Below are 17,186 nucleotides of genomic sequence, written 5' to 3'. Positions count from 1 at the left end.
CTAAGTAATGGGATGGCAGGTGTGTGCCACAACACTTGGATGGTTTTCCCAATATATTTATACCTCTGTCATAAATTATTCATTGTATTTCTTATAAAATATTTACATATCTTAAATGTTATATCTGGAATCTATAGAGAAAATTCAATGAGCTATCCAGGAGATTGAAAATTCAATAGAAAGTATATACAGCAAAATGAGCTACTATGATGTGTAAAACACAACATTGTAATTAGAAACTATGAAAATATAGTTTTTGTTAATAATAGTAAGGAACTATGAAAAGTCTATTCAACAGTTGCTAGATGACACAGAGCAAAACTGCAACTTTGTTTGAAATCTGTAAATCGGGTGATAGCACAAAAGATAAAAAAATTACTAAAGTGATGGCAGAAAGCTTCAAAAGCATGGAAAAAGAATTTGACATACATAAAAATGAGGCATATAGAACTTCAATTAGCCATGATCACTGCCCCCAAAAGTGTACATTAGTATATAAAATGGTCAAGATTCTACACAAGAACAAAATATTAAAATTTCATCAGAAATGAAATATTAATTTCATCAAAGAGGATTCTGGAAGACTTCTGGGCCTCTGGCAAGCTGTGATATTTGGCCCCAGAGCATGTAGGTATAGTTTTCCTGGTGCCTGGTCCAATAATTTGGAAAAATTAGTAGGAAAGGAATACCTGGTTTGAATGGGATCTCCAATTCTACCTTTTTGAGGAATATCCATACTTATTTTGATAGTGCTTGTACAAGTCTCCACTCCCCTGAACAGTGGAGAAGGGTGCCTTTTCACCCACAACTTGTCCAGCATTTGTTATAGCTGACTTCTTGATGATAGCCATTCTTTCTGGGGTGAGATGGAATCTCAGTGTAATTGTAATTAGCATTTCTGGAATGATCAATGATTTGAACATTTTCCATATAATTGTTTGCCATTTGTTTTTCTTCATCTGAGAAGTATATATTCACCTCAGGTGCCCATTTTTGGGTTGGGTCTTTGAATTGAAGAGGCCAGATTTTTTTTTTAAAATCTGTGTATATTCTAGATAGAAGGCCTTTGTCCAAGGGACAGGGGAGTATAATTTTTTCCCACTTCATGGGTTTTCATTTTATCCTATTGGAAATTTCTTTAAGTAAAGAAAATATTCAAAAAGATGAGATCTTTGTTGTTGATTCTTTGAAGTATTTCCCGTGTAGTTTGGTTTTTGTTCATGACTCTCTCTGCCTATCCCTATGTCCAAGATTGCTACCTACATTTTCCTCCAGAATATTTGATTTCTATGCTAATGTTTAAATCTCTGATCCATTTTGTACTTTAATGCATGGTGGTTGGTCTAATTTTTGCCTTTGTCATATAGAAAGCCAGTTTTTCCCACACCATTTTGTGAAGAGGCTATCTTCTAGTGACCACATTTGGCATATTTGTTAAAGAAAAGGTGGTTGAGTGTGTTTGTAGTTGTGTTCGTATCTTCTTTCAGTTTCATTGATCCTTGAGTCCTCAGGTCTGGTTTTTTTTGTTTGTTTGTTTTTGCCAGTGTGGTCCAACCATTTAAGAACTCTGTGGGACTCTGGGCAGCCCATGCACCTCTGGTAAACAGCAAACCTTGGCTGCTAGAGTACAGACATAAAACCTGTCCTGGCACTAGTCAAGCTTTTAAGAATGTGAGAGGACATTGGGTGGCACACTGGGCTCTGGGGAGCTGCAGCTTGTGGACCCAGCACTTGTAGGCACAGAAGTTTCTCAGTGCCTTGTCCAACCATTTGACAACTTAGGAGGACTCTGGGTGGCCCATGGGACACTGGGGAGCAGCCACCCTTTGCGTCCAGCACACAGGCGTAGAGCTTGTGCTTCTACCTATCCACCATTTTAAGAAGTTAAGAAGATTGTGGGTGGAATGTGGGATCCTGGTGAAGCCGATCCACAGCGAACACTTGCACTGAAGCATTATTGACTTTGCGCTTGCCAGGCAGGCACTTAAGCCTCTGAGGTCCCCCAGCCCTAGAGAGCCAACACTGAAAAGGAGGGGAAAAGTACAGAGCCTGTATCAGGAAAATAGCATAAAAAATATAACTCAATGCATGTCAGTTACAATCATCAATGTAAACAGCTTCAACTCACCAATCAAAAGAAGCAGACTGGCAGAGTACATTAAGAAACAAAATCCAACAATAAGCTATGTACAAGAAACACATTTAACTCCAAAGGAATGCACAGACTACAATTCAAAGGATAGAAAACAATACTTTGTGCCACAAAAAAGAGCAGGGTTAGATAGTCTAGTTGATGATGATATCAACTTGAAAAATCACTCAAAGAGATAAATAAGCTTCCTACATATTTGTTAGGTGAAAACTGCAGGAGGAAGAGATAACAATTTTAAATACATATGCACCCAATGTAGGAGCACCCACCTCTAAGGTGAAAAATCAAATGAGCAGTTGCAACAATTGCAATGGGGTACTTTAACACCTCATTGTCACAAAGAAACATATCAGCTACAAAAAAATCAGCAATGAAATAACAATTAAACCAAACTTGTGAATAAATGTACTTAGGAGACCTTTACAGAGCGTTTCACATAGCAACAACACAGTACACATTCTTCTGAGCTACACGTGGGATGTTCTCCACAATAGACCATACATTAGCACACAGAATATGCATAAGTATATGTAAAGGAACTGAAATTATTCCATGCATACTCTCTGAACATAGTGCAATGAAACTGAAAATTGTTGACAAAAGAAACCACAAAAAGAACTTCAACACATAGAAATTAACAGTCCTCAAAATCACTGGGTCACAGATGAAAGCAAATAAGATCAAATGAAAATGAAGATATAACTTACTAGAACCTGTGAAATATAATTGAAGCTGTCTTAGGAAGGAATATCAAAGTGGTAAATTCTCATATTAGAAAAGGAGAACAAGCCCAAATAAAAGAACTTATGCTGCAACTCAGACTCCTCGAAAAACAAGAGCAAGTCAAGTCCAAAGCCCAGAGAAGTCAGGAAATTATTATAAAAATTGCAGTAGAAATTAAGGCAGTGTTTAATTAATATAAAGAATGAATGAATTGAAGAGTTGTTTCTTTAAAAGAATAAATTGATAAGCCCCTAGCCAACCTTATTTAACGAGAAACAAAACACCCAAATTCATGTGATAAAGAATGAAAAGAGCGAAATCACTACAGAGTCTAGTGAAATTCAGAAGATCATCACAGCATACTTCCGAAATCTTTACTCTCTGGATGGAAAACAGAGGAAATAGACAGTTTCCTAGATACATATAAAATTCCAAAGCTGAGTAAAGAGGATAGACAAACTCTGAATAACCCCAAATGAGAAAGAAAATTTAAAATGTCATTAAAAACTTACCAACAAAGAAAGCCTAGGTCCTGATAGATTCACAGCTAAATTATACAGAAATTTTATTTATTTATTTATTTTATTTTATTTTATTTTGTGGAACCAAGGATTGAACTCAGGCCCTTGTGCTTGCCAGGGAAACACTTATTTCACTGAGCCATCAAGCCCTGGCCCCTACAAGGAATTTAGAGAAAATTTAATGCCAACTTTCAGGAAACAATATTCCCAAACTCTAACTCATTTCTGGGGGCAAGTGTTACTCTGATTCCAAATCCAGAAAAAGATACAGCTATAAAAGAGAATTTCAGGCAATCTCTCTAATGAATATAGATCCAAAAAAAGAAAAAAAAAATACTAGCTAAGAGATGCAACAAATCATCAAGAAGATTACATATAATGACCAAATGAGATTCATCCCAAGGATGTAGGGATGACTCAACATATGCAAATCCATAAATATAATACACCACATTAAGAAAACCAAGAACAAAAACCACATGATCATCTCAATATATGCTGAAAAGGTTTTTGAGAAACTCCAATACTCATTCATGATAAAAACCCTAGAGAAAATTGGAATAGATGGTCTACATCTCAACATGATACAAGCCATCTATGAGAAACTAACAGCCAACATCTTAGTGAATGGGCAGAAACTAAAAGTTTCACATTAAATTCAGGACTAAGACAAGGATGTCCACTGTTCCTACTCTTATTCAACATAGTTCTGGAAACATTAGCCAGAGCAGTTAGATAAGAGACAAAAGCAACAAGAAATGAAAATGAAGTGAAATTAGCATTATTTGCAAATAATAGTCTACACAGAAATCCCCCAAAACTCCAAGAGTCTCACAAATTTAAGCAACAAATTCAGCAACATAGCAAGATTCAAAGTAAATACACAAAAATCCATAGAATTTTTTTGTACAAAGATAACAAATGCACACAAAGTGAAATTATGGATACCACACATTGCACAGTAACTTCCAAAAAAATTGAAATATTTAAGAATAAGTCTCACAAAGTAAAAGGTTTGTATACTGAAAATTATGGTGCTCTGAGAATAGAGATCAAAGAGGATTTCAGAAAATGGAACGATGTTCCTTACTCCTAAATAGGAAGAACCAGCATTGTGAAAATGGCCACACTCCCAAAATTGTTATACAGATTAAATGTAACACTGATTAATATACCTTACAGAGCCAGAGAAAACATTTCTAAAATTCATATGGAACAAGAACTCACTCAAGATATCACAAGCAATCCTAGGAAGCAAAGGATAGGTGGGAGGTATCAAAATCCCTGATCTGAAATTATATTAAAAGCTATGATACAATCAAAATGGTATGACACAGAGACCTGAGGATCAATGGAACAGATTAGAAGATGCAGACACAACAAAAACATACTCAGCCACATTATCTTTGACAAAGTTTCCAAACACGTTTACTACAAGAAAGATAGCCTGTTTAATAAATGGTGCTGGAAAAACTGGCTTTCCATATGCCAAATAAAATTAGACTCATGCCTATCATAACTCACTAAACTTACCATCAAAATGGATCACAGATTTAAACATTAAAATAGAAACACTAAGTCTTCTGGAGGAAAATGTAGGTAGAAATCTAATAGACATAGTGGTTGGTAGAGTAGTCATGAACAAAAGCCAAACTGCATGGAACTACTTCAAGGAATCAACAACTGGTATCTTATCTTTTTTAAAGGTTTTGCATTTGGAAGGAAATCTCTTAACAGTGTAAAAAGCAAACCCACAAAATGGAAAAATATTACTGACTATCCCTCTGAGAAAGGCCTTCCATGTAGAACATACAAAGGATTTTTAAAAATAAGCCTCTAAAATTCCAAGGTGCAATAAAAAAAAATGGGTATCCGAGGTGAAAATACACTTCTCAAATGAAGACTTAAATAGCAAGCAAATATATGAAAAAATGTTCAACATCATTGGTCATTCAAGAAATTCCAATTAAAATGACAGATTCTATCTCACTCGAGAAAGAATGGCTACATGATAGTCATTCATTGTCATAAGCAGTCAGGCAATAATAAAAGCTTAAGAGGCTGTGGGGAAGAAAGAACCCTTCTGTAGGTTGATGGGTGTGCAGAATGGTGTGATCGCTATGAAATCAGTGTGCAGATTCTTCAAAGGTTAGAATTTGAGGTCCCATTCAACCTACCTGTTCCCTTCTTGGGTGTTTTTCCAGAAGAACTGTAACCATCATACCACAGTGATGGGTGTATACCCATGTTTACAGCAGCTCAGCTTGTCATAGCTAAAAATCTTGCACTCAATCCAAATTCCTGTACGCCAAATATAGAGAAAAAAAGATGCTGTATTTTTACACAGTGAAGTATTAAGCTCTAAAGAAGCATAAATTTGACAGTTTTGTCAGTAAATGAAGGCAAATAGAGATCATACTTTTTTAAGTGAAATAAAAGAGATCCACATGTGCAAATATTTAATTGTCTCCGTGTGAGAACCTGAAAGAGAAAGTAAAATCTAAAGGGCTCAAGACATATTGGGAAAAAGGAATGAACCTGTTCAAAAGCAAGAAATTATGGAGTTAAGATGGACAGGAGAGAGAGTGGGTAAAAGAGGTGTGTCTAGTTTTTAAGCAGGATGGTTTGCACAACTGTACTGTGGGTTTTTGCTGGTCTATTGAAATGAACAGTTAATGCTTAATGTATTTTATCTCCTTTTTTTTCTAGTTGCCTCTTTTCTCTTAAGTTCTTATATTTTTTCTACTTTACTTTCTTTTTTTGACTTTATTTTTTTTATTTCTGACATGAATACATAGCATGAGATTAATAATAGATTGCACATGTAAATAATTTACAAACTTAAATGAATATGACAGTGTAAGAAACTAGACTAATTAATTCAAAGGACTGAAAGAAAAAAAAAGATCTGCCCTCAATGTGTTTTATATTTAGCAAACATACCTTTGAAAACTAAAAGTAAAATATTTTCCAGTTATACAAACTTGAAATATTCTAATACCTCCAGACATAGCATATAGGAAATAACAAAGGGCATAATCCAGAAGGCAAAAGAATTTGCTGTATGCTCCTGGATAAAGAAAAAAGAGCTCTCAAAATGATAGTTATGCAAGACTATGTAAGATATATCAGATGAACCTATGTAAAAGGTCATTGAAAATTTCTACAAAACAGTATCAATCTTATGTCAGATTATACACATATTTTTTCGTGTGTGTGTGTGTGTAAAAGAAGTAATTTAAAGTCAATGGAAAATGTACATATACTTTTTAAAGTTTCTAATACTAGAAGAAAATATCATACCTTGTCTTTTAAGTAGATTGTAAGTCAAAGATACAGTATAAATCTTTTTTTTTTTTTTGTGGAACCGGGGATTGAACTCAGGCCCTTGCGCTTCTGGCAAGCACATATTCCACTGAGCCATCTCCCCAGCCCCAGTATAAATCTTAAAAATTAAGATTAAACAATATTCAGAAAATTAAATATTAACTAAAAGTTAAATATTTCAAAACAATTGAACTAAGAAAAGGTTTTCGTAATAGTAAAGAATTACTAAGAATAAAACATAAGATGAATACTAGAATGGCAAATATATGACCAGCACTTCTAACAATATGAGGATAGGATATCACTCAAAGTTCTAGCATGGTGTGGACTTGGACAGTGTCCATGATGCTTACTGGTGGCCAGGTGTCACTTTTGGAACTAAGCTACTGCTATTTCCTTGATATCCACCCTGTAGACCCAGATAGAATCATGATTCATAGGGTTCAGGAGAAGTCTATTTGTAGAGTATGCTGATGGAAATATTTTGCTGCTGTATACAAAAGAGTAACTGAAAGATTGCTTTTGTATACCTCTTAGTCTTCTGTGTTTAATTGTTTGCCCTATTTGGTGGGTTCTTTCCATTCTCATTCATGGAGTTGCAGTCATTTTGATCCCTCTCTAGAATATTCTTTAGTAGTCTGTGTAGGCTTGGCTTTATCATCAGGAAATTCTTTAGTTGTTATTTGTCATGGAAGTATTTCACTTCTCCATTAAACTTGAAAGAGAGTTTTGCAGGGTATATCAGTCTGGGTTGGAATTTTTTTTCTTGCAAGGCTTGAAGTACTTTGCTCCATGCTCTTCTTGACTTGATGGCGTGTGAAGAGAAATCTGCTGTTATTCTGATGGGTTTCCCTTTAAATGTGATCTGTTTCTTTTCTTTAGTGGCTTTTAGTATACTCTTCTTGTGCTGAATTTCTAGGATCTTGAATATTATATGTCTGGGTGTGGTTTTAATTGTGTTGATGTTATTTGGAGTTCTCTATGCTTCAGTTACATGAATGTCAGATAGTTTCCCCACATTTGGGAAGTTTTCTGCTATTACTTCTGTTCATATCTTTTTTCTACCATTTGTATTGACTCCTTTCTCATTGATGCCTATTAGTCTTACGTTGTTCATCTTTGCATCATCTTGCAGATGTCGAGTTATTTTTTCTTGTATCCTAGTTATTTTTAAGAGATCTTTTCTTACCTTTTCACTAGCTGCAATGGTGTCTTTAAGGTCTGAAAGTGTATTTTCACTTTCATTCAATGGGTTTTGCCACTTTGTGATTGAGGTTTTAATCTCCTGTATAGCACTTTTAATCTGCTTCATGCATTCTATTTCTTGTATTGCTCATTCAAGAATTCCATCATTTTTCTATTCTGTTTTTTTGATCAGTGTCTTCTTTAGAAGCACTTAATACTTTTTTCATTATAGTTATGATTTCTTTTTTTACTTCAGAAATTATTTCTGATCTGATTTCCTCTTTACCTTTCTGCAGTTGTTTTTTTACTTCAGCCACTATTATTTTAGAGGTTTTAGATGTATTATTTCCAATTTCTTCTATGCTATTGTCTCCTACATTTCTTCTGGGTTGGCGCAGTGTCTGAGAATGCATTTTGCTCTTTCTCTTTGTCGTTTTGTATAGCACTGTCTTCTGACCTTGGTGTAGAGCTTAGAGTTATTACCTTAGCACCAGATCTGGGTTTGCCAAGTTCAAACTCGTCCAGGTGGGTGTGGCTTGGATCTGACTGCTGTGCTCCACTTCTTCCTGCTGCAGCACTTGGAGGTGAACCCACTGTGTCACTCTGGCAAGATGTTCTGCTCCTGGTTCAACTGGGTGGGTCTTGCCTCTAGCTTCTCTGTAGGGAGTTTGGTTGCAGGGTTCCACACTGGGCCTGTCTTATGAAGGAAGTTGTACTCTCAGCGCAGCCCTGGCCTCTGAGTGGAATAAGGATCCAGCAGGCCCCATGCAGGCTTACTCACATGCTGAGTCTGGGTCAAAGGAGGACCCAGCGAGCCCCAGGCAGTCCAACTCACACGCTGGACCTGGGTGGTAGGTGGAATGAAGACCCCGTGGGCTCTAGGCAGTCCCACTTACACACCAGGCCCGGGCTCTGGGTCAAATCTGGTTTTGTACTTTAGACTGCAGGAATAATCATTATAGCTATATAGCAAAGCAGATTGTAAATTGGAATTTTTTTTTTTTATAATTAGATGTCCTTTTTTGTGTCTAGGCACCTCCCCTTCATGTACCTGGAGTCTTGTAGGCAGACTAATTCACCCAGGTTATGTCCTGCTACTCTGTGCCATGAGGATCCTCCCGTAAGTCTGGGCCTCAGTCTGGTCCCTCCTGGGCCTAGCAGTACATCTCAGGTCACCAGGTGTAGTGCTACTGAACACAAAATAGATCAGTTGGGTCTGGCTTTGTCTGGATTCTGTGCTTGGCTCCTTCAGGCTGTGCCCCACAAAGTGAACACAGCAGCTCCTTCAAGTTCCACCCTACTAAGTGTGAAGTTGTCTCAGTTGCTCTTTTCTCATTGCTGGGACAAATACCTGACACCTAAAATGAAGGAAGGAAAGGTTTTATTTAGCTCACAGTTATTGGAGGTTTCATTCCATACTCAGCTGGCTCCAAGGCAGATTGGCACTTAGCAAAGAACAGCCTTCCCTTGCGGCGGCAAAGAGCAAAGAAAGCAAAAGGAGCTGAGTAACATCAACAATAGTTACTGAGAGGAAAACTGTCTTCCTTAAGTTGCATTCAGGCTATCTGCCCCAGGCTGGGTCTGGGTGTATTACTCACACCCCTTAACCCAGCAGTACTAAGACTCATCATCCTTGTTTGTGGATCATGAGTTAATCTCAAACTCTAGAAATCCCCATCCCATGACTGCACGAGGTTTTGGGGGGACACTTAGAGACAAACCATAACAGAAGTTATCACTTTTTGAAGGGAGATTGACTCAGGGCCTCACATTGTATTTAACACTACCCTTGAATTTACTGTGTGGCTGGCCTTGAATTCCTTGGCAGTCCTCCTGCATTGTCCTCCCAAGTGCTGTGACTACAGGCATACACTACTCCTTGATAAAGTTTTGCTTTTGTATGCCATTATTTTGTGATATATTGGTTTTCAATGCATATATCTTGCTTATCTCTTTTCCTTCATTGTTGTCTCATATTCTCCTAGAATTTCTTTTTTATTTTATTATTTTTAAAGAGAATAAAAATAGTACAAAAAATAAACATTATGAATGGTCCAGAATTTCACTAAACAAAAAGATAGAAATTCAACAATGGTTGTTATATTTCATATTGCTGTCTTTAAATTAGTTGTTCAGATAACTAGAGATTAGCATGCAAAATCATATCTGAGTGAAAGAGACCATTTTGTGAATTTGAGCTACAAGATGAAATGCCACCCTTCGTCTATTTACAATTTTCAGACTTATTTCAGTAAATTTTGTATTAGCAGTTTATTCATTACCCTTACATGATATTTATTTTTCATGTAACAAAATTCAAGTTTTAAAATACTTCCCAAGTGTAATCAAAAAACACATTACCATATGTAATAAAGTTAGGAAAGAGATGTCACCATGGTCCAGCAAAACACTTGTTGGAGAATTGCCTTCCCTTGTGTTGTGTGGATGGCGATCGTGAAGGCTACCTGTAGGAGCTCTGCGTTACGGACGCTGCTCAGTGCCCCGCCGTGATCCAGCCGGAGAAGCAGTGCTTCTGTTCTGCTGTTGCCGAGGCAGTGACTGACGACCTGGCATCAGAAATGCTCTCTGGGTGAAATAGCTCAGCGGCACAGCACCTGCCTGGCAAGCACAAGGTCCTGAGTTTGATTTCTAGTACGAAAAAGTAAACAAAAATAAGGAAATACTGTCTGGAAATTTGTGCTTATGCAAGAATTTGATTACCAAGACACAGTCAATCTTTAAAGGATTCAGCAACGGTACAGCTTTCTGGTTTTCTTTTCTTTTCGAGACGGTCACCTTATGCAGTTCTGGATGGCCTTGAACTCACTTTGTAGCCTGCACTAGTCTCAGATTCATGGCAGTCCTCCTGCCTCAGGCTCCTGAGTCCTAGGATGCACCTAAACCCCTGTCTTTCTGCTCAAACTTTTATGAGAGATATTAAAAGATCCTAGGCTGTGTGTCTCAACCTTCCTTCAATAAACGTATGTGTGATCCTTTAGGCAGCAATTACCTTCGAGGATGTGGCTGTACACTTCACCACAGAGGAGTGGGCTTTGCTGGAACCATCTCACAAGAAGTTCTACAGAGATGTGATGAGAGAAACGTTTAGGAACGTGGCTGCTGTAGGTAAGGCTGACACCACTTTCTCACTGACAAAGAATGTTGCTGCTCATCAGTGCAGTTTCATTAAGTAGAATGTGTAAACATTTTTGATGAATATCTCAGGCCTGATTACATACATTGTACCATAAATCTAACTGGAATCTTTTTTTTCCTTTAAGTCGGGACCTTGCTCTTGGCAGGCAGGCACTGTTCTGCTGAGCTGTATTCCTGCCTTTGGAATCTTCATTTTCATGCAGTAATGTAGTGTCCCCTTGTATTTCTATGTCTACAATTCAGGTAGAGCCTGGGAGCACCAAGAAGTTAAAAAAGAGCACAAAAATGGCTGTAGAAATAAAAGGTAATTTGTACTCACATAAGACCTGTTCCTCAAAAGTGAACGTATAAACCCCAATATGAGAACTAGGAAAATGTGATCATGTTCAGATTCATTTAATCTCAAAATATTCTCCAACGATGTGTATAGTTTTAGTATGTATAATCTGAAAATTGATTACAGAACTATTCCAGTATCTGAAACATATTGATGTCTTGCAACAAGTGACACTACCTGACATATAGGTACAAAACTTTTCTTTCATAATTACCTCCATGAAAATGTATGAAATCTCATTTAGGTGTTTTGTATAGGTATACATGAAAACAAATCTTGAATTTTGCCAGAAACACTTCTTCAGGATACTTATTTACATACATGTAACTATGATATCTATATAAAAAATTCAGTATGTAAAATATTAGAAACCTTGAATCAGTATTGAAAATACAAATCAATGCTAGTGTTGTAATCCTCCAGAGAACTGAATCCATTTATGTTTTAAAATTCTGACATTTTGGGTAGAAATGTTATTGTAGCCAGTATTATAATCAGTGTAAAGATTTTTCAAAAAGTAAAAATTGAATTTCCATTTGATCTAAGAATACTTCTGAGTATAATCCCCAAAATGCTAAACTTTTTGCATTATGCTGATGTAGCATATCAATACACAAAGCAGATCAATTTTTAACAGCTAAGTCATAGAATGAGTCTAGACATCCATCATTGTTTGAATGGATAAAGAAAAACTTTGATAGGCTTGGCATGTTGTTACGATCCCAGTACTCTGATAAGCAGATTCAACAGAATGGCAAGATAAAAGTCAGCCCGAGCAACTTTATCATCAATGAGAGTCTCCCCTAAAATAAGAAATAAAATCTGGAGATATATTTTATTTATTTATTTTTTCTTTTTCTATATTTTAGGGAAGGGTCTGCAGGGTATTTGGGGTCTCACTACTAGATCAGACTCATAGTGATTCTCCTGTTTACAGCCTCCCAAGTGCTGGGATTACAGGAGCACACCACATGCCCAGTCTTAATCGCCATCTCAGCATTCCCTGGGGGTGGGGCCAGCACAGCAGATCTGGGATTGAACTCCTGAGCCCTGCTCCTGTTTGCATATGCTTTAGTCCACTGAGCTATCTGGCTGGCCCAAAGCTGGAGATATAATTCAATATTTATCCCCATTATTGAAAGACAGAAAAAATGCTATCTAATTAGGTACAAAGATGAATTATAATCATGTCATTTGCACAAAGAAATGGGTGGACAAACCTTCATCATAAATGTGCAGTGAATTAAGTCAGACTCAAAATATGAAAGATCACATGTTTTGTCTTACATGAGAAACCAAAAATGTAAACTAAGAAGTAAAATAAAGGAGAGGCAATTAAAAAAGGAAAGCCTGACTTTGGAGATGAGAAAGATAAAGGTAGGAAACATCACCAATTTTGATACACATGTGTATCAATTGCCCAAAATGAAACTGGCCATTTGTATTGTGAAATATACCAATTTAAAAGTTTCTAAATGAATATCATTTTTGCGGATGGCTGTTTCCAAGGTATTTTCCTGGGCACTCATTTAATGGTCTGAATTCCTTAGGAGGAATCACACCAGACCTTGTGAAAAATCATTAATATGGAGATCCATTTTGTTGTGACTGACATTCTTTTTTGTTCATTGTTTTAAATAGAAATGAAGAGTTGGAGAAATGCTACCCAGTTAATATGCCCACCATATCTCATACTGGAATGAAGAAATATAAGCTTTTGGGATTAGAAGAGAAGCTGTATAAGTGTAGTGAACATGGAAGAAACTGCAGTGATTTTAACTCCTTTAAGAAGGATACAAGAACAAAGACTGGAGACAAATCATGTAAATATAATGATCAGTGTGAAGAATCTTACTCAGACTTTACTGAAAGAACTGAGCTTACAGAGAGGATCTTTGTATATAAGGAAAAGTTGAAAGATTCTAATGCACCCAACAATGTTCAGATCCATATGAAAAGTCACACTGGTGAGGAGCCTTATGCATGTAAGCAGTGTGGGAAAGCTTTTAGGACACCAGGCAATTGTAAAACACATGAAAGAATTCATACTGGGGAGAAACCCTATGTATGTAAGCAATGTAGAAAAGCTTTTATTACATATAGAGTTTGTAAAAGACATGAAAGATTTCACACTGGCGAGAAACCCTATGCATGTAAACAGTGTGGGAAAGCTTTTAGTACACAAAGTCAGTGTAAAATTCATGAAAGACTTCACACTGGGGAGAAACCCTATGTATGTAGGCAATGTGGGAAAGCTTTTACAACACAAGGTTCATGTAAAGTGCATGAAAGACTTCACACTGGGAAGAAACCCTATGTATGTAAGCACTGTGGGAAAGCTTTTACAAGACAAGTTTCATGTAAAGCACATGAAAGACTTTACAATGGGGAGAAACCATATGTATGTAGGCAATGTGGGAAAGCTTTTACAACACAAGGTTCATGTAAAGTACATGAAAGGTTTCACACTGGGGAGAAGCCCTATGTTTGTAAGCAATGTGGGAAGGCTTTTAGGACACAAGGTTCACGCAAAGTACATGAAAGGCTTCATACTGGGGAGAAACCCTATGTATGTAAACACTGTGGGAAAGCTTTTCGGATACATAGAGTTTGTAAAATACATGAAAGAATTCACACTGGGGAGAAACCTTATGTGTGTAAACATTGTGGGAAAGCTTTTACTACACAGGGTTCTTGTAAAATACATGACAGGCTTCACACTGGGGAGAAAGTCCATGTATGTAAGCAATGTGGGAAAGCTTTTAGTACTCAACGTTCATATAAAGCACATGAAAGGCTTCACACTGGGGAGAAACCCTATGTATGTAATCAGTGTGGGAAAGGTTTTAGTACACAAAAAAGTTGTAAAAGACATGAAAGAATTCACACTGGGGAAAAGCCCTCTGTATGTAAGCAATGTGGAAAAGCTTTTAGTACACAAATTTCCTGTAAAGCACATGAAAGAATTCACACTGGGGAGAAACCATATGTGTGCAAGCAATGTGGGAAAGCTTTTACAACGCAAGGTTCATGCACAGTACATGAAAGAATTCACAACGGGGAGAAACGCTATGCATGTAAGCAATGTGGGAAAGCTTTTACCACACAAGGTTCATGTACAGTGCATGCGAGGCTTCACACTGGTGAGAAACCCTATGTATGTAAACAATGTGGTAAAGCTTTTAGAACACAAAATAATTGTAACACTCATGAGAGAATTCACACTGAGGAGAAACCCTATGTATGTAAACAATGTGGGAAAGCTTTTAGTACACAATATCATTGTAATAACCATGAAAAGCTTCACACTGGGGAGAAACCTTATATATGTAAACAGTGTGGGAAAGCTTTTAGTATACTTAGAGTTTGTGAAAGACATGAAAGTATTCATACTGGGGAGAGCCTCTATGTGTGTAAGCAATGTGGCAAAGCTTTTAGGACACATGGTGATTGTCAGAACCATGAAAGAATTCATACTGGGGAGAAACCCTATGTGTGTAAGCAATGTGGGAAAGCTTTTAGGACACGTAGTGATTGTCATAAACATGAAAGAATTCACAGTGGAGAGAAACCCTATGTATGTAAGCATTGTGGGAAAGCTTTTAGTACTCATAGTTCATGTAAAGCACATGAAAGACTTCACAGTGGTGAGAAACCCTATGTATGCAAACAGTATGGGAAAGCTTTCAGTACACAAAAAAGTTGTAAAAGACATGAAAGAATTCATACTGGGGAAAAGCCTTTTATATGTAAACAATGTGGTAAAGCTTTCCTCACATATGGTAACTGTCAGAAACATGAAATAATCCATACTAGATAGAAAATGTAGTAAGAAATGTTTTAATATCAAAGCATTGTAAAGTGCCTCTTAAAACACCAAGGAGAACTGTATATAAACAATATGGGAAACCTTTTATACAAAGTTATTGTAAATTACATGAAAGAACTCACACTGGGAAAATACCTGTGTATGTAATCAATGATAGCTTTTAGCATAAAATTTACTTTGCAAACAGAAGTTACATGGGAGAAAGTATCCCAGCAATGTGGCAAAACTTTTGTAATAGCTGTTAACTATCAAAGAGTAAAAGAACTCGCACTTGGGCCAGGGAGATGGCTCAGTAGAATAAGTGCTTGTCTGGCAAGTGCAGTGGCCTGAGTTCAACCCCAAGTTCTGCTAAAAAAAAAAAAAGAGCTCACACTTGACATTAATTCCATATATCAAAGCAATGTGGAAGACCTTTCAGTATATCTGATGTTTTGCAAAAGAAAATGACACATTGGACGGAAAACATGTATGTAAAATATATGGGAAAGCATTTATTTTTTTGTCAAGCCACTGGAGAGAAAGTTTATGAGCATAATTTGATAATCCTGTGAAAGTTTCTCACAAAGTGAAAGCACATACATTATGTGTTTTATATTAAGTCACTTAAGTATCTGGATTATGTTTTTACAGTGTTTAATATAAGAATATTTAGTTGACAGTTATTTTTATTTGATCTTAATACATGGTGTCTTAATTAAGCATGGTGAATATAAATGTATTTTACTTTCAATTAGAATTTATGTAAATTTTGTTTGGTCTTTAAAATTAGGCATAGTGGGGCCAGGGAGATGGCTCAGTGGAATAAGTGCTTCCCTGGCAAGCACAAGGGTCTGAGTTCAATCCCCGGTTCCGCCCCCCAAAAAAAAAAATAAATAAATAAAAAATAAAATTAGGCATAGGCCATAAAAATTTATTTTGTTATTTTTTAAATTTTGAGTTCTGTCATTACATTTGTTTTAAATTTTTGGTGTGTACTCGCTATTCATGTAACAACAGATATTTTTTAATTTGATGCCATATTTTATATTGATATATTCAGAGACTTGTAGACATGTATTTTTTACAAAGTTGATTTGTTTTATATAAATTGTGTATTAGTTGGGTTTCCCATATCATGACAAGATATGTGCTTATATCCGTTAGTTGTATATTGTGTCTATTATTATTTCATTCTGGGGCAAATATTATTTATAAAATGTTTCTTACCATCAAAATTGTGATTTTCTTATTTTTATTGCATTGATTTTTAATTTTGGGGTAGGTTTTCCCCCATATGTACAAAAATAACTCAATCTACTGTGTTTCTGATCTCCATAGATCTACAGGATCCTACCTTGTATACTGAAGAATATAATAAACTGTTGTAATCTGCAGAATTACATATGACCATGTTATTTATCAGCAACTACACTTTGAAAGGAATTTTTGTCAACAGTGGTGTTTTTCTTAAAAGAATAATTATATTGAATGTAATGAGGCAAGTGCCTTTTTTCTTTTTTTAAAATATGTTTAGTACACGGTCTACAAGGTCTCAGTGCACAGATCAGACTCCTAGGGATCCTTATGTTTTCATTCTCCCAAGGCCTCATATTAGAGGCATGTGCCACTATGCTTAGTCTCATTCACCATCTCAGCACACCCCAGGGGCAGAGTCGGCATGGCCTGGGGATTGAATCACAGTCCTCTGCACTTGCCTAAACATGTGTGGTAGCCTGCTTAGCTATCTGGTTGGCCCAAAGTACCTTTTTTCCCTGATGTGTGATGCCATTATACTTTTGGTATTCATAGTTTTTGAATCACAGTCTCACTACGTAGTTCAGGCTGGCCCAGAACTCATTATATAGTCCAAGCTAGCATCAAAATATGGCAGTCCTCCTGCGTCTGCCTGCCCCCTGCTCGGACTACAGGTATGGGCCACCATATCTGCCCATCATGATTGTCTTTTATCTAATAAAT

At 36.5% G+C, this 17,186-nt stretch overlaps 1 protein-coding gene across 1 annotated transcript in view; it reads left to right on the top strand.

Moving 5' to 3' along the window:
- The window catches only part of LOC111817554 (zinc finger protein 709-like), a 58,542-nt gene extending 42,747 nt beyond the window's left edge, over positions 1–15,795 (top strand). Inside the window, exons 2-4 of the mRNA XM_023718741.1 lie at positions 10,908–11,034; positions 11,308–11,368; positions 13,043–15,795. Of these exons, the coding sequence (XP_023574509.1) occupies positions 10,908–11,034; positions 11,308–11,368; positions 13,043–15,221 (2,367 nt within the window). The 3' untranslated portion in view covers positions 15,222–15,795. The remainder of the gene's footprint in view (positions 1–10,907; positions 11,035–11,307; positions 11,369–13,042) is intronic.
- The last annotated feature ends 1,391 nt before the right edge of the window (positions 15,796–17,186 follow it).

This window comes from Octodon degus, unplaced genomic scaffold (assembly GCF_000260255.1).
Source record: "Octodon degus isolate 3935 unplaced genomic scaffold, OctDeg1.0 scaffold00061, whole genome shotgun sequence".
Taxonomy (NCBI): Eukaryota; Metazoa; Chordata; class Mammalia; order Rodentia; family Octodontidae; genus Octodon; species Octodon degus.
The sequence above is the reverse complement of the archived record's forward strand: the minus strand, read 5'-3'. Positions and strand labels throughout refer to the sequence as shown.